This window comes from Sinohyriopsis cumingii, chromosome 13 (assembly GCF_028554795.1).
Source record: "Sinohyriopsis cumingii isolate HCF-2022 chromosome 13, ASM2855479v2, whole genome shotgun sequence".
Taxonomy (NCBI): domain Eukaryota; kingdom Metazoa; phylum Mollusca; class Bivalvia; order Unionida; family Unionidae; genus Sinohyriopsis; species Sinohyriopsis cumingii.
The window spans coordinates 610,451-634,185 of NC_142973.1; the positions used below are offsets into that span (position 1 = coordinate 610,451).

Consider the following 23,735-nt stretch of genomic DNA (forward strand, 5'->3'; position numbering starts at 1 on the left):
TAAAATATACAGTAATATTTTACTTTATTAAGAGAACCACACATTGGTGCATACATGTATATATACATGTTTAATGTATAGCTTGAATAGTTAGAGTATCAACACCTTGTACTCACCAGCTTATCTCATGGCATGCATGAAAGTAAATGCATAATAATTCCATTGAAAATATGCACACCAAAGTAAATTATTGAGTAATTTTGTCCCAGATCAGAAGGTGTCTGAATTCAATGCAAATAAACAGCAAAGTTATTTAAGGACACATCAGGCATATTTGTGTATGTATAAATTTCATACTGCTGGAATTTCTCTGTTGCAAATCTGAATACTTTATTGTGTTGTGAAAAACTTGATAAACTGATTTTCAGCTGCTCTTCCGTCCTCGCTTAGTTTACATGCGAACAAACAAATCTGGAGCTAATAGTGTTAACACCAGACTTAATATAGCAAGTCTCATAACAGCCAAAAGTGAACATGTTTTATGAATAGTTAAATAGATTTATTTGCCTATAAATCTAAAACCAAACATGTCAGTACTTATGAAGAACGTAAATCTGAATCCAGGTTAAATTAGGTTGGTGATGTAATCAGGAGAAAGATCATTTATGGACAAGTATTTCATGATTCCTCTAAAATATAGAATATGTTTTTGTATGGGTAGCCATTGCAGATCTGAAAACAAAACATTAGCGGAAGTCATTATAGGTAGTTTCAGTATTTTTTGGGTGGCCTTTTTCTGAAGTTTATCAATTCTGGATAGATTATAATTGGACGTGTTTCCCCATATGGTACAGCCATAGTCTATCAGTGGTAGTATATATCCAAAAAAGTAAAGTTCAGGTGACTGGGGAGGTAGAAATTTTGACAGCAATTTTAAGAGTTATTCTTTTGACTACCATTGCACATAGGTGATCGATATGTGTACTCCAGCAGAGATGTTGATCAATGCAGATAACAAGAAGTATTTTATTTTTGACAATTGACACATCCGAATTATTTTGAGTTAGAAGTAAATCCATGTTAGTCTATAGGTGTTGCCTCATTCCCATTGTCATACATTTTGTTTTAGAGACATTAATATGCATTCTGTTTTGTTATCTGCATTGATCAACATCTCTGCTGGAATACACATATTAATCACCTATTGGTATTGTGTTGAAAATGGCCTGAAGATACTCCGGTGCAGTTCCATGCAGACATTTATATAAAAGTACTTCTTTGTGAAAATCTATCCTGTCATATATTGTGAACCATTTGAGTTCTGTAACCAATGATTTTGGGGGATGATCAATAGATGCATCTAAAATTACGCGTGCAGCTCATTTCTGAAGTTTATAAATCCTGTCAAGCACAGATTTAGCACAGTTTCCCCATACATTTGAACAATAGTCCATTGTTGGAAGAATATATGACTTCTATAGATTGCGAGTTTCCATAGGTAAATATTTCCTGATTCTGCTGAGTAGGGCAGTTTGGATGACAGTGTTTTACTAAGCTTGTCAATATGGTCATTCCATAATAAATTATTATCTATGGACACACATACAAGCTTTTCATGTTTGACATTTTCTAATGGATGATTATTTATTGCAAGAGATTGTTCTGGGTTCCCTGACTTGTGTAGTTTTTGTGATGTCCCCAAAATCATACATTTTGTTTTACCTTTGTTAATTACCATCCTATTTATTGTGCCCAGTTTTGGACTCTAATAAGGTCTGAGTTTAATCTAATCTGGATAACTTCACTATCAGAACTAGATGTATACAATAGTGCCAGTTATTGTTATTAGAGGAATATTTAAACTATCATGATCATGTATCCTTGCATTCACAAATTCAGTCAGTTTGTCTTTGTTAGGCTCAGCAAAATTAAGCACACATATAATCAACTTTGTCACATTTTATCTCGAATATTATTTTCAAATAAACTTTTATTTCTGATTCCAGGGCAAGTCTTTCCCAACACATTTGAAGCGACTGTAAAGAAGATTCACAAATACCTGTTCCATATTCTAGCTCACATATATCACACGCACTTTAAAGAACTTCAGTTGTTGACTTTAAATGCACATATGAACACTCTTTTCACTCACTTCACTGTGTTCAATATTAAGTTTGATCTTATCGATGAAAAGGAGACAGAAGTACTCAGTGACCTCATTAAAGCTCTGATAAAGCATCTGCCAGATCCTAACCAAAACGAAGGAAGTGAAGTAGCAGAAATATCACGGACATAGCGCTCAGTTGAGTAGTGTGCCATGTTCTGATTGAATATTGTGTGCAGTTTGTGAATATTCTGGGAATTTTTGTTACAGGGGGACAGTTGTTGACTACAGTATGTGAGAACATAGAGCACTGACTCCGCTTCATCATGCAGAAAGGAAATCCAACATCAGATTTTATAAACTGCAAAACAGTTTGTTTTTAAAAAAATATATTTCTAACCACGGTCTTGTGCATGTGTGATATTTTTACCACTAACTAAGCAAAATTTCTTGGTCATGTTTGTTGTTGGTCTTGCAAGACTCAGCTTTCATATGTGAAGTGTACTTTCATTATCTTCACATCTGTATGCAAATTTCTTTACTTGCACCTATTTATATGTTGAAATGCAGCAGTAGGATTGTTTGAATCCTCAGACCTTGTAGGGGTTGTGTATAGATTAGGTAGGAAATGCTTTTACTTGGAACTGATAAAAAAAATTACAATAGTGATAGCAAATAAAAGCAAGCACAAGATATTCATTTCAGTTCATGCACAAAGAATAAAGTATGGATAATTTATATTATACATGTAATGAAGCAGTCACATACCATATGTACTCGCCTATTAGTTGAGTCAAATTGCAGACTGCACAGACTCAGATTTGCTGTTGCAAAATGTGCCAGCAGATCTTGGTCTTTGCATTTGGTTAGGAGCAGTCCGTAGAACAAACAACATAAACCCTGATCTGATAGCACATTACGCAGTAGATCAGGGTTCATGTTTGTATTTGGACTAAACTTATAAGTGAATATATACGGTACATGCATTCAATTATTTGTCCCATTTGAAGAAACAAGGACTGGGTGCCATTGGATGTTTTGACAAAGAGCTACAGTTTATGCCATTACAGTTTATGTCATATGATGACAGTAATGTACTGACAGATTTTAAAATGCAACAAGTAAACAGTGCTTATCATTCAACTGTATTTAATGTTAACGTTTGTAAAGGCAGATCTGTTCTCTTTGAAGACTTAAAGTTTAAAAAATTTGAAAGCTTTGTTTTTTAGTTCGGCTAGTTCCCTGTAAAATCTTTGCCTATTTATTATTCATTACATTACAAGGATTTTTCCTATTACTTCTCTTTGATCTGTGTTGACATGTCAAAGGTTATTTTAACATTAAACCTTTTTGCACATTTCTATCAGATTCATATTAGTTTGCTTGTTGGTTTCTTTGCCTGCATAAAAATAAAGATTTGTTTTTTTGTAAATGGGTTAAAAATAATGGATTTCTGGTTTCAACATATTATTGGGGTTTGGTTTTAAAGCATCAGTCCATCCGTTGTTATTAAATATAGTAATTTGTCTACTGTTAACCTTTCAATTATTAGAATTAAAAAAATTTCATTATCATGAAATATGTTAAGGACATAACTTTCTAGTGACGTTGTTGAAGGTTTGTGTGCTTATCCAGTAAGATAAAGAGTCAGTGAACTTTGTCATACAGTGGCAGATAAGCTGAATTACTTGTATCTACTAGTCTTGTACTTCATACAATATCCAATGTAAGGTTTGATAGCCAGACTGTTATAATCAGTATTGGGTACTTGTCTCATTTTGTCTTGTTAAAAGTTTGTATGATGTAATACTACATATGAAATTATAACTTGTGCAATCCATATAAATGCAACAGAATGTGAACTTAGCAATTGCATTCACTTTATATTAATTTAGGAACTATTTAAGGCTGCTTAATCAGATATATTATAAACAGTATGATCTTTCATTATGATGATTGACAAGGCAAACTGGCCAAGCCATGGATATAGGAGTAAGATTATTCTACACACCGTCATTCATCAGCTTTGGTCACAGTTTAAACATAGTCCTCATATCATCCATCTGCCACTAAATGGCAAATTCATGGACTGTTTGTAAGCATTTACTGTATTTTCATGCTTAGGCAGCAATTCATTTTGAGTAATAAAAAAAGAAAAGAAATCTGTAAAAAGATGTGCCAGCAGGTAGAGGGCATTTTTTGTAGTTTTAATGTTTTGGATTGTTAGGTTGTTCAGCTCCAGCAAATTAAAGGAAAACAGTGTTTTTAAAAATCCCAAAACAGCATCTTCAACATGGGGTAATATATTGCCAGTACAAATTCTTTGTATATTTAGCCTGTTTGTGTACAAATTCCATCTCTGAGTATTACTTGCTGAAATTTTGGAACCTTGTTACTCATAAATGTACTGAAAGTAATATTAAATTGAATGTGTTTTTAAACAGTCATCCTTTTCTTGTCATTGTACCTTAAAGTTATGACTTTGTTGTTACAGTTTCATGAAGGGATTAAATTTGTTTTGAGTCCCTACTTAAGTTGATAAGTTTTATGAAAGCAGGTCACAAGTGTATTAGGTAGACTCTTCCCTGTAACCTAGAACATTGCCATCATTAGCACAGTATGGATTGATGAGATGTTAAGCAGCAGTCATCTAATAAGTACAGCTCTTTCCCATTATAACGCTTCTCATTATAGCATGATTCCTGATATAAAATATGGTACTATGGACCCCATGATGAAAATCATGTCAATGTATAACAATATGGGTTGAAATGAAACATGGTGAAACTAGGTCTTATATCTTCATTTCCTTTTCAAAATACCATTATTGAATAAATATTAATAGTGCATGCTATACCATGGTTCTGCATATTACACTATCCTCAATATGTCACTTTTCCATACATCTCGCAGTACCCAGTATAACATGGCTTGGTACCTAAAGTACTCATTGCTTATGGACTCAGACTACCATGTTATAATGAGAGAGAGCTGCATTCCTAGTCCCTTTGTGTCCTAGTCTCTTTATATTTGATATGCATATCAATCACAGCAACATTGTTATTATGATGTACAGGTTTGGAAAAGTATGTGTGTTATTTGACAGTGTTTGCAGTGTGAAATAATTATATGTAATCGATAATTTGTTTAGGTAGTACAAGTTGAAGGGCAGAAAGTTGTAAAACATTGTTGTACAGTGTTTTCTCTGAGACAGACTATTGCACAAATCCCCACGAAATTTAATGAATCCCCTGCTTGAAAATTAATGAGCACACAATAGTCATTTGCATAATACGCCATGTACGTAGCAAAACCTGTAATATTTGTCAGTATAAACAAACCTCAGTCTCATCATGTAAGCGTTGAACTGCCGCCATCAACCACTTTGTCCAGTTGAGAAATGAAATGCTTTCATTGATTTTCTAGTTATTAAAAGTATTTTACCAACTGCACATGCTGAGGTTTAATAATGGTTGACATGCATTTTTCAGCATTTGGTGGTAATGTGTCGGTCTACCATGCAGTTCTGATTCATACAATGAAATGCCATTGTTATCACACACAAACACTACCACTATGTCAGTAAAAAAATAGAAACAGCTGTAAATTTTATCTTGTTAAAAATTATTTATCACACAGGTTTGTTGAAAAATACTCATGGTTTGTACAGCCTTGAAATCCTTGAATTTGACGTGTTGCCTTGAAAATTCCTTGAATTTTGAAAAACAAAACTTTTCTTGAAATTGTTGAATAACTTGTTAAATTTCTGAGAAACTCTTTGAATTATTTTGAAGGAATACAAAACAGTTTAAACAGTAAAGTCAATCACTTAAAAACAAAATCCGAATTTTTCTTATTTACTAGCACACTCTTTCCCAAAATAATGAATCATTGAATCAACAGAGATGAAAATTGAGGGGATCAAAATACAAGCAACTATGGTAGTTACTAGATGGAGTAGTGACACGTTGCTGTTGTGGCACAGTTGTGTGTTTTCTGTTACTTTTGTACTTGTACACAGTGATCAGCAAAGAAATATGTGTTGTGGCACAGTTGTATGTTTTCTGTTACTTTTGTACCTGTACACAGTGATCAGCAAAGAAATATATGTTGAAATTGAAAGATCCATTTGCATAAGGAAAATTCTTTTAGAAGTTCTTGAAATGATAATTAAATAAAAACTCTTCAAAGCTGAACAATGATATTGCTTGAGATCAAAGATAAAGTTCTCACATCAAGTCTACTGCCCACTCACACGCCTTTAAATATTGACCCCATCCATAAAAATAGTTAAGGTACAAAATTGCTGGTGTTGATTGTTAACTACTGTAAATGGCTTATTAGTCAAGTCGAACTGCTAACTACAGAGATCATGATCTGCCATAGCATAATACACCTGCAAATTATGGTCTATGTTGTTTGTTCTACTGATTACTCCTTACAAACTACACAGACCCATGTGATGGCAGATCTGGGTCTGTACCATTTACTGGTGGACTCATAAGCCAGTATATACAGTAAAGCCTCTTACAAGGCAATGTGGATATGGAGACTTGTTTTCACACCAACACAGACAACCAGCATTTTACTGTGCATCTTATGTCGCAATTTGCCAAACTTGTTTTGTCTTGTTAAAGTAAAATATAGTAATTGCAGCATGCAGCAGCCCTTATATCTTCTATTATCTTTCAGTGAAAACCAACCTGGTCTCAACATTATATAAACATATATATGAAGAAATTCGCTTTATTTCCTGCTAACAGCAATGTAATTTTGAAAGGCTTTGTAGATTGGCTTTGATGGAGGAATATAAATGAGTCAGATAATCCAAGACACCCTTCCTTTCTGGCTGAAAACGAACTTCTCTTCTTTTTTTTGCAACTCCTAAAGTGTGCGGCTTCTTAATGTCACAAAGTTTGTTATGATTTGGTTTCCATTTATCATTCACACATTGCATTCATACATGTGATAAATATATAATTTTGAAGAAAATGTATTCCTAGTTATTTGATTTCTGAAGTGCAAAATGTTAAATTTGTGAAAACAAATTGCATGTAAAAAAAAAGGTTGGTTTACAGGTTTGCAGTATTTTACAAAATGTTCAGGTCAGTTGATAGCAAAATAAATTGCTGGTTTACCCTTCAGAATTATATTGTTTTCAAGCTTTCATATGTGTTAAAAATCGTGAAGATACTCACATTATTAGACTGATCTCAGTCGTGTTACCTTTCCTAGCAGGGATTATATTGTGTCATTCCTTTTGTCATTGAATTTCTTGAATAAAACTTCTGTCGGGTTATTTTGTGCTTGGGGAAATTTAGGTGAAATTGACTTTTAAAGGATTGGATACATTTCCTTTTGTTCTGTTTTGGCTTTTTTAAAAACAAACAATTAAATTTATATGGGAAAATTGAGGTTTAAAGTTTTGCAACTTGTTGCAAATGTCAGCCAAGAAAAACCTAAATGAACCCCCACATCAGAATTACTTGATACACAGTATATTAAATGAAAACCTAAATGAATCCCCACATCAGAATTACTTGATACACAGTATATTAAATGAAAACCTAAATGAATCCCCACATCAGAATTACTTGATACACAGTATATTAAATGAAAACCTAAATGAATCCCCACATCAGAATTACTTGATACACAGTATATTAAATGAAAACCTAAATGAATCCCCACATCAGAATTACTTGATACACAGTATATTAAATGAAAACCTAAATGAACCCCCACATCAGAATTACTTGATACACAGTATATTAAATGAAAACCTAAATGAATCCCCACATCAGAATTACTTGATACACAGTATATTAAATGAAAACCTAAATGAATCCCCACATCAGAATTACTTGATACACAGTATATTAAATGAAAACCTAAATGAATCCCCACATCAGAATTACTTGATACACAGTATATTAAATGAAAACCTAAATGAACCCCCACATCAGAATTACTTGATACACAGTATATTAAATGAAAACCTAAATGAATCCCCACATCAGAATTACTTGATACACAGTATATTAAATGAAAACCTAAATGAATCCCCACATCAGAATTACTTGATACACAGTATATTAAATGAAAACCTAAATGAATCCCCACATCAGAATTACTTGATACACAGTATATTAAATGAAAACCTAAATGAATCCCCACATCAGAATTACTTGATACACAGTATATTCATGATTCCAAATCTGAGTTCTGCTCCTTTGATGAAGAATAGTCTTTTTATAGTTATTTCTATAACATCACCAAATTTTTGCACTATTTTTTATCACAATTGTTTCATGGTCCCTTTTTTGTAAACTTTAAAAACTGAACATTTGGGTTATTTTTTCAAAGGCAATGAAGACTTAGGAAAAAACGGAGAAAAGACCTAGGTTTTCATCTCCTGAGAGAGGTAGTCTTCAAAAAAAGAAATGCCTTGCTATGGAGCATTATGTCATTGGAATTTTGGATATCAGAAGTTACTTTGAGAGAAAGATTGTGTACATATTTATCAGACTCGAGTCCGTTTTTGGACATTGTTGAGATAGAATACAAATAAATACCGTTTTTGCTGTAAATAACATCTAAGTGTGAAAGCATAACATATTTAGATCTACTTTCACATAATTCACTGGCAGATCGGGTCTGAGCTGTTGAATGGAAATTATTATTAGAACAAACAGTGTATACCCTGATTTACCAGTGCATTATGTGATGGTTAGTCTGGGTGTGTCATGTTGCATTTTGTGTGTGTTATACATGGTCAGATCAGGTATATATCTGCGTATACCTTTATTTTACTATGGCATGCAGATGTGAAATTTTTTGCACTTCTGATCATAGACCAGGTGAACTTATGGGATAGCCTGTCATCCAGTCATCTGTCGGCAAAAGTTTGTTATCGTTACTGCTTCTAAACTACCTGGATGATTGAAACGTTATATACACATTCATCCCAACATCTAGTTGGTCCTAAACAGAATTGGTGCTGCTCTGACCTCCAATATGGTTGCCTTCTTGAAAATCTTGTCACAACTTCTAATAAAAAGAAAGTCATATTGACATGAATTTTTTTACCAGTATTCATATGATTTGGTCCTTAAGGAATATTCTGCCAGTCTTGCAGCCAATGTAAGTGCTGTATAGTGATGGCCATCTTGAAAATCTTTTGCTACTACTTCTAAAGGATGGCCATATTGATAATGGGTTTTCACAAGAGACTTGTAATTATGTATAGCTTGTTCTTAATGAAATACCTGCGATCATATATCCAATATGGCCACTATTACGGCCAATTTTAAAATCTTGTTATTGCTCAAGAATATAAAAAATGGTTTAAACTCTTGGAATTAAAACAAAAGTCTTATTCCTGAAACTTCTTGTTAACCAATAGAGTGTCAGGCCCTTTGAGGGACTCGTGTATAATATTTATTTATTTGTTTGAAATTGTTGGTGGTTGATGGAGACTTACTTTTACATGTGGATAGCATACATAACAGCATATAAAAATTGATACAGGAGAAATTTTAATATTCATAAACCTTCATAAATTTTAAAGTCATGAAATTCCCTAATTTTGTCAAGCCTGGTTTACTGGAAGCTCATCACTGCATTCACCCTGGCATTATTGTATGTGTGTCTGTACATCCATCCACTCCCTACAGTAAGGTAAATGTTAAAGTTGTTAAGCTCAAATATGTTTCAATTTTTATACAGCCACTATTAGGCAGAGCATATCACATTAAGTTGTTTATCTGTTGCCTGTTTTGTTTCCACACAAAAACTCAAGTCCTCCACAATTACTAAAGTTTACATTGATGCATTCAGTCTCGAAAGGCAAATATCAGGTGAGAGGAATGAAAGACAGAACACTGTTTTCACTCAGTAACTTGATTTGTGTATCAGGTTCCCTTTCCAAACTTGTAAGTAGCTTGCAGTTTAGATGAGAAAGATGCCTGTTGATTTGGAGGTCAGAAAATCAAAAGTCAGGGTCAGAATGGTTCTAAGAAAAAATGTTTCCACATCATATCTTTTTTTTTATCACTTACTTGGACCATACCTTGTGGATGGCTTGCAGTTTAGACAAGGATTAAACCTCTTCATTTTGGGGTGCAGAAGTCAAAGTAACCGGGACTGGAAGGAGGCAAAATGATTTTCACAAAACTACACAAGTTGTTTGCCACATATCATGACTGAACTTTATGGATGGCTTGCATTTGTGACAAGATGTTTGCCACATACCTTGACTGAACTTTGTATATGACTCGCATTGGTGACAAAGAGACTCAAAAGAGAAAAATGATTTTCACAGATAGTTGATGCCTTGTGCCAGTAACCAAGACCAGACTTTTCATATTTGAAACAACAAAGGCACTTTGTGATTTTTAGATCAGTTGTTCGAATGTCAGGATCACTATAAATGGAAAGAAGGAAAATGGCTTTTGCAAAATAACTTGTGAGTCTTATATTAACACCATTCATTTTTATTTATGACAAGAAAGATGCATGCTGATCTTGGATTTTTTAAAAGGTCAAATACTCAACCAATGAGGGATTGTTTTACATACAAGAGGTAATAATAATTTATCATTGCAAAAGCCAATAAACAGTTCATGATGTATTTATCATTAGGTGGAGGATCTTGTGATTGATACCTCATAGAGCATTATATTCCAATATACTTTACAGGGCAGCACTTAATTTATATTATAGAACTATCATACAGTACAAACATGCACTCATGGTTTTTATATCTGTACTTAAGACAAGTCATTAATTTTAGATAAACCAGTTGTAAATCATCTTTCTTACAGTTTATTTAGGGAGTCAAACTGATATTCTGCTTATGTTTTAGCAGTTTTTGGACTGTCATTTTTTAGTCCTTCAAAATTGCATTTTTTTGTTTCATATATTGGGTATATTAAATTTTTATTTTGCAATGCAGGCTTTAAATTTGATTTTGCAAGGTCTTTTGCAATTAATGAGCAAAAATAACCAAAGATTAATTGTGTCATTGTCTGAGTATAAATCTTGAACTTTTTAAGGTTAATGGATGAAAGTTATGAAACATATATCTTCATTTTTTATGTAATGACAGTTATCCAGTCGGATGTAACCAATCTCAAAAAGCCACAATAAGACTGATTTTGTCATGAAAGTGTTAGCTATAAAGTTTATATTAGTCCTCTTTTATGTTATGGCATTGTCTGCCCATCTGTCATCATTATTTTTGTCTGGCTTATAGCTTTGTAATGGTTGGGAAGATTTTCATAAAACTTTGCCCAGTAGTGTTACATAATGTGGCCTTGGCCCCTGCTCCAAGTTCAAAGTCAGGCAAAGAAAATTTTTATATTGTAAGTTGTATTCTTGTTCAAAGTGTAAACTTTAGAACCACTTGAGAGATTTTAAGGAAAACTTTATCCAATTTTATATCATGTATATACTATCCTTATATTCTATAGACATGTCCCCTGCCTCAAGGTCATGACAAGGAAAAACGTTATTTTCAATATGCATCTTTGTCCAGGGTATAGCTTTTTAACTACTTGTGATATTTTAATAAAACTTTAGCCAGTTATATAGATCATATGTAGATGGTGTATTGGATACCATAATTACACCATGAGACTCGAGGTCAAGGTCACAGCAAACTACTGCCCTATTATTGCTGTCTTCTGGAGTAAAATGTTTAACCACAGAATATGAAACTTGAGCCAGTTATATATCTTGTATAGAGGGTGTCACATAACATAACTGTACCCCAAGCATCAAGGTCGAGATCAAGGTCATAGGAAAGGAAAATGTAATCATGTGACTTGTATTCATCTCTGGAGTAATACTGTTGAGCCCACTGAAGATATTTTAAAGATACTTTAGCTAATGATATATGTGGAGTAGATGGTGTGAGATTTACCATAGTTCTTACCCCTATCTCAAGGTTAAGGTCACAGCAGGAAGAAACCTAACTCTTCACTTGTAACCTTGTCCAGAGTATAACTTTTAAACCAAGATATTTTATTGAAACTTGAACCAGCTGTCATGACTATATTTTTTCCTTTTGTTTTCAGATGCCAACAGATAATCCTTTTTCTATCCAAAATCTTGGGAACAAAACAAAACTGTCCAAAAATTAGGGTTGGGCTTGGGACGGGGCAAGGTCAACCACTATTTTCATTTCTGGATTTGACCAATTAAATCTTGTATGCAGTGTAGATACAATTAAATCAAATTCTTGGTAGTCTGTAAGTAGTCTTTTATGTAAATGATGTTGTTTCTCATTGGGGAAATACATCCAAACAACAGGTGATGTCAGTAAAGTCTTGGTTGTTAGAACTGCAACACACTGGGTATAAAATTAAACTTTAAGCCAAAAAATAAGGGCAGTTTTTATTAAAATTTCCTCTGTCTAGTGTATGGAGAAGTGGATCCCTTTGTTCATGAAAACTTGTGAAGTCTGCGGTTTATTTGTGCTGGCATATTAAAAATCCTGTCTTGACTTGCAAAGGATGTCCAAGATGGAGATAATTAGTTTTGAAGCCAATTTTAAATTGTTTTGTTTAGACTTGCAGAGAAATGGGATATACTACCCTCTATAAAAAAGTTATCAGGTACATTATTCTCTTTGCCATATGCCTGCCATGTTCACCATTCTTCCTTTATAGTCAGCCTTTTTCTTTGGTGGACATAACAAAGTCCAGTATAGATTCACATGACTTAAGAAACAGTTACCATCTCTTAGAGACATGACATGTCTTACATAGATGGGTCTGAGAGACATGACATGTCTTGCATAGATGGGGGGCCTTGAGTGGCCGAGTGGTCTAAAGTGCTGTCCGTTACGGATCACTGCCATCTCACCTCTGTCTGCGTCGGTTCGAGTCTCGGATTCAGCCAGTGTGGGTATATGAGAAAGATTGCCAGTAGCTTCTTGTTGGGTCGGTGGTTCTTTCCTGGGTTTTCCTGGGTTCTTCCTCCACCATTAATGCTGGCCGCCATGTATAGCCTATCGTGTACTGAAAAATGGCGTTAAACCCTACAACAACAACAATATAGATGGGTCTGAGAGACATGACATGTCTTACATAGATGGGTCTGAGAGACATGTCTTATATAGATGGGTCTGAGAGACATGACATGTCTTACATAGATGGGTTCAAATAATTTTCAACATTAATTAAATGGGATTAGGAATTAAAATTTATGCATACCTGTTTTATAAATTTGTCCTTTCTTTTTAGCAAATACTGTTTATTTTCTGTTGGGAAACAGTTAATTTCTAAACATAACTTGTTTACTGAAACATTGATCTCAATTTTCAGATGAGTTTCCTATATTCATAATGTAAAGCTTTGGTTGATAATCTTGAAATAGCAAATACCATGTCCTCTTCAGGCAGAATACGTCAATGTTATTTTCATTCTTTGAATGCAATGTGGTTTAATGATTGAAATAAACTTCCTGTCACTCGATGCAAACTGGAATTTATCTTATTTACTGTGTCCAAAACTCAAGTTCAGAAATAAAATTACCGACCATGACTGTCCAAAAACTTTAAATGCATTAAAAATATTTATGGAGGAAAAGATTGAGAGTGATGCAAAACATAGGGTTAGGATGGTAATCATTGTGTCACATACTTATGATGTCATGCCCCTGCATCAAGGTCATCATGAGGGTAATTAGTGACAGCTAGCCTTATGTATGTAGCTTTTAAACCAATGAAGATATTTTAATAAATATTTTAAAGTTAATGTCTAATGTGTTTGGTCATGCCCCCTGCTTCGAGGTCAGGGTCACAATAAGAGATAATAACTTAGATCAGGGGCATGTTTACCTGTACAAGCTGTCACATTTTAATACCTACATATATTTCGATTTTAAACTTTTCTAGGTCCATGCTTTATCATACAGTAGTCCTGTTCCTAAATCAGTGGTCAAGGTCATTAGTAGGGAAGAGGTCACAACACAGGCATATCATGTGCCATTTGTGGTACTCTTGTTAATTTTGCTCCCCATACCATCCCATTACCCAACTGTATAAGCTTCCAGAATTAAATATAATTAGGTACATCTACTGCACACATATTGCACTGAAGTCAATCAACTTTTCGGTTTCCTTTTGTTTACTTATTTCTGGTGATTGATAGTTTCACATTTTACTGAAATTTTCACATTTTTCAAACCTTTATCCATTATTGTCTTGTGATTAGAAATGGCAAGGCAAACCTATCTGTGCCAAGTAAATGTGGAAGACAAGAAAGGTTATGCTGGTCATCTGGTTACCTTTGTGCAACATGGTTGATTGCTTACATCACATCAAACTTTTCCATTTCATGTGCTTTTATTCTCCCATGATTAGTCTATGCTTGATAATAAGTTCATCCCTCCACTCAAGAAGTCTGCAATTGTTTTACAAGAAAGTAGTTTATTGTTATAGGCCCACTCATACTGTTAAAATATGCTTTGATGCAGGCTTCCTGGTCTCATAGGAGAAATTGTGCAGCTAGCATTAAAGCAAATAAGGTGAGCATGATTGTTATGCTTTCACAGATAAAATGATTTGATTTCTCTTTTTGTGTATAATCATCTTAATTTAGCACTGGATAACTGAATGTTTATCTTTTTTTGTTCTTTTCCCAAATGTCCTGTGAACATTTAATTTTGCATTAGCTTCATAAATTGTGCAATTTAAGATTAGCTTTTTTGCATTGAACCAGCCTTGTTTTGTCAGTTGTTTTATTTTGATCATTGTTTCCTTACACCAGGTATAATATGTAATTTTGATGAGACTTTTATTGCTTTTGTGGTTGCGTTTCAAAAATGGGTGAACCAGTCCTAACAGTATACCAGTATATGTGCATTTTCAGTGTTGTACGAGATTTTAAATGTCAGAAAAGAACATCTGAATTTGTTAGGCTACTTTATTAACATACCATTGGATTTACTGGAGTGTATTTTTGTTGAACATTTTTCTTTTATGTCGTACCTTTTTTGAGATCTTGTATTGAAGTAGCCCATATTAATCACAAACATTTGTCTGATGATTTATAGAATTACTTACCAAAGTTTTGTGAAGTTTTATTTTGTGTAGTTCTTTGACAGTAGGTCACAGTAATGTTTAATGACCTGACTTGAATGGTAAGATTAAAATGCAAAGTAATGCTTTTATTTGCTGTTTACATTTTACCGTGTCAGGAAAATAATAGTTTTCAATTTATGTCACTGCAGCAGAATGAATATACATACAAGTTTAATCTAACTGTAAACTGCATAGACCCAGATCTGCTGTCGTATCATGCAACGGCTGGTCTGAGTCTTTGCATTTTGTTAGGAGTAATCAGTAGAACAGACTGCTTAGACACAGATCTACCAGTTCATTATGCAGTGGCAGATCTGGTCTATGCAGTTTGCAGTTGGTTCTGTCTTGCATGCTAACATATGTACCAGTTCATTTCCTGTAACAATATGAATCCTTTCTTTTTTTTAACCTTGGTAATAATCGCAGCTAGTTATTAGGACCCTGTCAAGCAAGCATACATAAAAAAAATGGGATGATCAGTCAAAGTTGGTTTTCAGTTAGAACATAGAAATTTTTGTTGTACTTAAGGAAATATGAATTTCCTTTATTTCACTGCAAGTATTGGTAAACCCAGTGTATAATATCCCTTAGCAATCAGTGATTCAGACACAACTGCAAGTGAAGGTACATTTTTTTTTCTCTGTCTGCAAGTATATTTAATAGAAAAGAAAAAAAAATTGTTTCTTGTTTTCCGAAAAAATAATGATTTTACTGATTTAAATGAGAGCTACACAGCACATTCCTGTTAACATTTCTTTCTTATAATATTTAATGAGTGTCAGCAACATCTTAAAAACTTAAATTATTTACATTTCTTAAGATTTTAGTAAAAGGATTCCAGTTGGTTTTGTATTTTTCTGACTCAGTATTTTGCAGAGTGGTCCTAAGACAGATGATTGCTTTTTGCCAATCTGAATCATATCATCACCATTAAATAGCTTCCATTTTTTATATGGACACAAAAGTGCCAAGGTGGTCCAGGTGTGTATTTTTCATTTATCTTGTCATAATTTCCTGTTGTATATTTAACTTGTATTCTCCCTTCTACACGCTATGCATGCTATCAGTTGATACAAGTTTTTTTGTTGTTTTTTTATTAGATTGTTTCTTCTGTGTTTTTTCCATGATTTTGACAGTGATCATTCCTGGTTTGAAGGTTTGGTCAGAATGACTGGTGAATAACACTATTTTTCTTCATCAAAATTTATTATCGGCTTCATGGTTGATTTGGTCGGAAATTTTACCAAAATTTTATGTGTACACTTGTGGAATATCAGTTGATGCTAAAAGTCTTATATTGTCAAATCTAAATCAAGAACAGACCTCACCAGATTTTGATGTAAATGAAACCCTCCATTTCATTGTACAGTAAAACTTGGATAACTCTGACATTATTCCTTGCCATTACTCAGAATAATTTTCTCTGTCCACATGTAAAGCTTTCTCTTTGCGGTGGTCGAGAAAACCTCAAAACAACAACCAAAAAAAACATCTTGGTTTGAAAAAATATTTACTCTGCAGGGCTGAAGAGTTTTCAAAGTTCTACTGTGATTTTCACAATTTAGTTGGGTCCATTCTTTTGGATCAGTAGAGTCTTCAAATAAACTGAGAGTGAACATACAAGGTATCAGTCTTGTCTTGGGTAACCTGTAGCCACCTCTCAGACATGAAAAATGTGGCCTCCTGAGATAAGTTGTGTCCTAATTTACCTTTGTAACATGTCAGTCAAATTATCATCTTATATAACATCTCCTGATATAGAGGCAATGAGTGGGCTGTTATTTGAGGCTTGTAGTTACATTGTGTAACATAATGGTGGGATATATTCGGAACTTCATGACAATAAAATTTTAACAGATGCTCAGATTTAAATTTTTCATTTACTAATTTAAAGTGATAAAGCTTCAGAGTTTCATAACTTTTGCGGCACAAAAAAAGAGATGGATATAAGCAAATGAGCAGACTTAAAGCAAATGTTGAATAGGTGAGCTTAGGTATCGTTGAATAGGTACCTGAGCTTAGGTATCGTTTTACAGGAAGTTTTGTGCAAGTTGTGTGCAAGAGAACAGTTGCCTGTTTAAAACAAGTGACTGTTCATTAGTAATGACTGTTAAGGAAGATTGGATAAATGCAATGCATTTATGATTGTTTACTCTTTGCACTTGTGCTTATAAGTTGAGTCCAGTTTCAGACAAGAGAACCTTATCTGGTAGATCTGGACCTATGTAGTTTTGGTTTTATTAGGAGTAATAAGTAGAACATTCTGCTTAGACTTTGATTTGTTAGTGCAAAATGCATTGGCAGTTCAGGGTCTGTGCTGTTTGCGTTTGGTCATGTCTTGTTAGTGTGTGCATATATGGTAACTGCTTAATCTGAACAGAAGAGATTCTCTGATGTTTTAAATATTCATGAAGCACAAAGTATTGGTAATTGAGGACTCTGTTAGTTAAGTTGCTGTTTCTAGTTATAGTGCGAGATTAACCTACATACATCAGCAGATACGCATGACCTGCTAGTTGACTTAATTTAGCAGTAGACTTCTTTTCTAATTGTTTGCACTGACCTTCAGTACATTTAAGTCAAGTCGGATGCATGTGCATGTGAAATGGATAGTAGAGTTTGAGCTGGTTAGTTTGAGTGGGCATGCTGAGTACAGGATTGTTGCAATATAGACAGCATTTTGATTCTATCAAGAATTTTAATAACGTCTATACTCACATACGAGTTGACCGCTTAGGTGGCCTAGTGGTTCGAGCGTCCGCCTCGGAAGCAGGAGGTCGTGGATTCGAACTCTGGCCGAGTCATACCAAAGACTTGCAAAAATGGTACTAACCTCTGCCTCGCTAGGCGTTCGGCATTAAGAGGTTAGTCTTAGGACTGGTCGGCCTGGCGTCAGGATAATGTGACTGGGTGGGATATCATCCTACATGTCTGCGGCATGATGCCCCAGTGCTAGACATCACTATAAACTGCCACACTGTATACATCATAGTGATATGACTGAAATATTGTTAAAGCTACGTTAAAAATCCTAATCACACACACACACACACACACACACACACACACACATTCAAGTTGGACCTACATGTCTGCAGCATGATGCCCCAGTGCTAGACATCACTATAAACTGTCACACTGCATACATCATAGCGATATGACTGAAAAATTGTTAAAGCTACATTAAAAATCCTAATCACACACACACACACTTTCAAGTTGAACCTAACTGCAAACATAGACAGTGGACTGTCGTTGCATAATGCCACAGTAGGCAGGGTGCATGTTGTTTGTTCTAATTAAGCCAAAACAGCATTGACCCAGATTGCAGGCTCATAGTGCAATGATAGATCTGTCTATGCAGTTTATAGTTAGACTTGTATAAAAGCGTATAAGGTACCTGTTTTTTTATTTGAAACCTAAGCAAGAATATATACCATATAAAGATCATGATCTGCCATAGCATCCCACAAATGCAGATCAGGGTCTGTGTTGCTTATTATACTGATTACTCCTTACAATCTGCACAGACCCACATTTGCCAGCACATTATGCATCGACAGATCTGCGTCTGTGCCGTTTGCGGTTGTACTCGTAAGCAAGTATGCGCGGTAAGCAAGAATGAAAAATGCCCATCACGTCTTGTATACCTGCTACATACTTTTTACTGCTGTATCATCATCTGTGATTCTATTGTAATATTGTTATTAAAACTGCTTAATGCAGCATCCTTAATGGTTAATTGATTTTTCAAGTACTTGAATGTTACTATAGATGTGAACACTTGAATTTCGTCATTAAAATTTGCCAGAAACGTTGGATGCGTCTGGTGTCATTCTTTTCTCATTTTTCTTCTTCGATCACCTTGGATGGTGGAAAACTCCAGTCATTGTGCAGAAACCACTGTTCTTCTTTCGGTGACCTTTACCTCTGAGCTTTTGACCTTAAAATCAATAAGGTTTTTCTGTACCGCAAGTATATACTATCCATAAAGTTTGGTAACTGTATGAGCCATTGTGCAGTAGCAATTTTCCAACTATCAGTCACGGTTACCTTTAAGTCCCAAATCGACAGAAGTAGCACATCAAGCACCCAAGTAATCACCACAACAGCAGAAGAGGGACGGGGGCGAGACCCGGTGGGTACCCAGAGTTCCATCAAACAACTTTCTTATTGGAGTGAGTGGAAAGAGTTTCTTGAAATGCCCAAGTATGGTAACTGTACATGGTGGACAACTGAAGTTAATGTGCACAAACCAAATTGATAACATGGGTGGACAGAAAATATAAATCATAACATAATGCACTCAACCTTATCGCAGGCACATACAACCATTAATCAAAACCTGAATAAACCACAGGTGCTCGACGCGAGCTTGATGTTGACAAAAAAAAAACCACAATAATCTGAAGGAAAAAATCATACAGAGTGACAAAAATACCTTAGATTACCCCCATGACCCGTTCTGACAAAGGACCTTCTCTGTCATAGTATATAAGAGAGAACGTACGGAACTTCAAAATACTTCGTTCCACCCATGACCCTCGATTTCCTTCTGCTATTTCCGTTTTTTAAGGCGCATGGCCATACTATATGGCTTGTTTTACTCCTGAGATATTTTTCCATTCATCAAGCCATTATTGACAAAGTATGGTCGTGTGCCTTAAAAAACGGAAATAGCAGAAGGAAATCGAGGGTCATGGGTGGAACGAAATATTTGGAAGTGCTGTACCTTCTCTCTTATATATTATGATAGAGAGGGTCCTATGTCAGAACGGGTCATGGGGGTAATCTAAGGTATTTTTGTCACTCTGTATGATTTTTTCCTTAGATTATTGTTTTTTTTTTTTGTTTTTTTTTTTGTTTTTTTTTTGTTCTAACACCATGCTCGTGTCGAGCACCTGTGGAATAAACTGTTGTCAACAGTGATGTTACTTTTGGGGGACATGATGATACTTCAAAGAAACAAAATTCTGGATCATCAGAGTTGGTACGTTCAAGGTACAATAATGAACCTTAAGAAAATGTCTATATGATAATCAGTTAAAGACTAACTTCATTTGTCAACTTAGATGAATGCCCCCGGGTCTGAAAAAATTATTAAGCTATCAACAAAAATGATTTAAAGGTAATCTGGTCATCTATGTACCGGCATGATCATGCATATTTACTTTGCTTTTTTATCCATTATTCTTGACTTCTCTATTTCTAGCTCTTAGTATGGTTGGGATGCTGGGGCCTTTTCCTTCTGCTTTATAATTCTTGTCCCTCTCCCAAATGTTTCCTCTTTCAGATATCTTAATCCACACCACCCATATAGCCATCTTCTCTTTTTAATGCATAGCAAACAACAGGGAAACTTTCGCTGTTGGCTCCAAAAGTTTTGGTCCTTTGATTTCAAGATTTTATAGTCTTGAATAATATTATAGCAGCATTACCAGGACTGAAATATGTGGCTAGTCTCCAAAAGTAGTCAAAGATAAATATCAACACATGTGATTATAACCGTATAACATAAGATCGTACACCCTGATACGTCATAATAAATTATGATGTTGGCAGATCAAGGTATAGGTTGCTTGTTGTACTGATAAGGCCTAGCAAACTACATAGACCCAGGTATACCGGCACATGTGATGATAGATCTGGGTCTATGCAGTTTACAGTTAGATGCGACTTAAGTACAAGTATATATAGTGCCTGCACAAAACCATCATGCAAAGGATTTGTGACCGTCTATCTACATATTGCTGATTTCATACTTTCTCTAGTCCACAAAATAAAATGCCTCAATGATCTCATATTTGTCAAATCCCAGACCTGTTTCAGAAGTAATATTGGAAATATAACAGTATTAACAGACGCAGCTGGAGATCTGTTGGTAAACTCAGCTTGGTAGCTTTGTAGGCAAAGTAAGGCCTAGATAACAAAAAGCAGTTACAAGTTAAAGATTTTCACCATTGTGGGTAAAATTGAAACAGTCATTTCTTCTTGACTTGAAGAATACTATGGCCTTTGTGTTTGCTACATATACTAATAGTTTCCAGGTTTGACAGCACATGTGTGTTGCATTCAAAGGTGTTCACAGCACAAGTGTTGCATTAAAAGGTGTTCACAGCACATGTGTGTTGCATTCAAAGGTGTTCACAGCACATGTGTGTTGCATTCAAAGGTGTTCAAGCTCGAGAGCAGGATGAGTAAATGTTATTGAATGATCAGCATACAGTTTGAAAGAGACTTCAACATCTGAATTATCTATTAAAATATGAGTCGCATTACTAATATCAATGTCATCATTTCTAAATGTGATAAATTAAAATAATATTATTTTTTAAAAAGTACAGAATAATGTGGGTGAAATATTTTTGCCTTGATGTACACAAACATTAGAAATGAAAAAGGTTGAGCAAGCAGAACCTTGCCTTATACATAACTTGACATTCTTGTATTAACTTTGAATAGCTTTCAGTATTTTTACCGTCCACATAATGTTGCATCAGTACGTTGCCTGAGTCGAAAAGCCTTTTAGCAGTCAATAAATGCACAATATAATTTCTTATTTGTATTAAAATTGAAAATGTGGTCAATGGATCAGTGACATTTGCTAAAATTGGCTTACTCCTAATAAAACAAACCAATTTTTTTTCAAGATAATGATTTTATGTTAAGTAAAATAACAGAAAAATCTTTTCCAAAAAAAGGAGAGGACAGTTATTCCTTTGTAATTATAAAGATTACAAGGGTCATCTTTATTTTTATATATAAAAGGACAAAACAGCGTATAGACCAGCTCATATGGACAGTATCAAATGGAGAGAGAGAGAGAGAACTAGCTAGAACTATATTACCATATTCATGCAATTTAGCTTGGTCCAAGAAATATTAGTTGACACCAATATATGTATGTTACTTTTCTGGAACATGTTGTTTTCAAAATAACTTTAAATTATTACGACCCTGTGGTATTAAACTACGTAACAGAAAGAAGCGGAACTAACACGTTTAGTAAAATCAACAAATAGTTCAATTCCGATAGTGACAATTAAAATAAAAATTAACGTTTTGTCCATTAAATTCAAAATAATCCTAAATGTTCTGTCATAAGTCTAAAAATATAGAATGTTCCGAAAAAAGTATTGAATGCCTTGATGTACCGCAATATCATCTAGAACGTCTTTGAATGAGTCCTCAATAATCCCAAATTAGTGCTTTATCCAAAATGTAAATGAGCACTTTGTAATTCCAATGAATAATTTAAATCGAAATATTGCGATCTTAATACTGTTAAGTAAGGCTGACACGAGTGCATTGTTGATCAGGTGAAAGATCTTTTCATCGTCATGAGCAGATCAACGTACTCTTCTGTTGCCGCATCTGTATTGTTTGACGACACGCCTATGTCATTATTAGACCTCAAATGCTAACGCATTAACAACTTTCAAAATGCTAAATCTTTCTGGCGCCGGAATATTTATTGCACTGTATGCCACTTCAGATGTTCTCTGTTTTACAAAAAATCCACCCTGTTTGCGAACGAAAAGTAAAACAGTGATTTAGCCTCAGCTGGATTATGGACTAAAAAGTCACTAACGGAATTAAATTTTGTATCTATATATTGCTTATTGACCGCGTCTGCAGTGTTTGTTGGAGTCGTAAAGCCTGGAGTCGTATTGTTGTTCATGTCTTTGGAAACATTTGACATCATGCCAGAACCAGTAATCAAAATGGTTTCTCGTAGCTACCATCCACACATCTTAAACCGGTTACAGCTCTGAACTCAATAGGAGAGTAGTTGCCATCTGTTAGCCTATTGCAATAAATTTCTAAACTTGGCATTTAACGAAATATTATTACTATATCATTATTTAGCTCTTCATTAACAACAAAACTCCGTAGGCCTATGGCATAATAAAATTGGCACGCAATTTATCACCAATATATTTTCTTCGGTCTCAGCAGCAGGCGGAACCAAATTTGTAACCTTTCTGTTTCCAATGATATTATCACGACCCATGATTCCGCCACATAGCGACAACACACTTGGCGCATGAAGAAGCATTTGATTGTCAATGGTACCCGATGCTATAATTTGGCCAGTAGAAAGCAGGCTCCCTTGAGAAAAATTAGTACTGACATCTGTCAGTAAAACTTTTGCGCTCGCGTATTCTTTGTTGTCAGCATCTGTATTATCTGTTGGCGCGGCCATAATTTTTTTTTTTGCGACGATATATTAAGTGGTCCTGTCATAGTATCGCCAGATTTTATCACGCGCCTGTCATGATCCGCATCATAAATTGTTGTCAATGTACATGAGTTACTGCCATTGCGAATGACGGACACAAAAGCAATATAATAACACAGGTTTATAATTTGGCTATAACAGCTGCGCATCATTACCTTAACATACGTCAAGAAATCACGGTACAATGTTTTTTTCTTCTTGATTGCCATTATAATATAGCAGATCCAAATGTCCGAAGCAAAACAAACTTGCTCCTCAATATGCTGCTAAATAATGGACTTAGCTGTAACAAGGTAATTATATATGTGCTCAATCCCAGCTAAGATAAATACAAAACACTTAGCGAATTTGGGGGCCCC

The 23,735-nt window shown here is 34.6% G+C and overlaps 1 protein-coding gene across 5 annotated transcripts in view; it reads left to right on the forward strand.

Annotated features, from left to right (window-relative positions):
- Positions 1-18,953, forward strand: part of LOC149784828 (MOB kinase activator 2-like) — a 135,395-nt gene extending 116,442 nt beyond the window's left edge. For all 5 annotated transcript variants that reach the window (XM_089978390.1, XM_089978387.1, XM_089978389.1 and 2 more), the window contains exon 5: positions 1,947-18,953. In XM_089978390.1, coding sequence (XP_089834516.1) covers positions 1,947-2,236 — 290 coding nt within the window. In that variant the 3' untranslated portion in view covers positions 2,237-18,953. The remainder of the gene's footprint in view (positions 1-1,946) is intronic.
- The last annotated feature ends 4,782 nt before the right edge of the window (positions 18,954-23,735 follow it).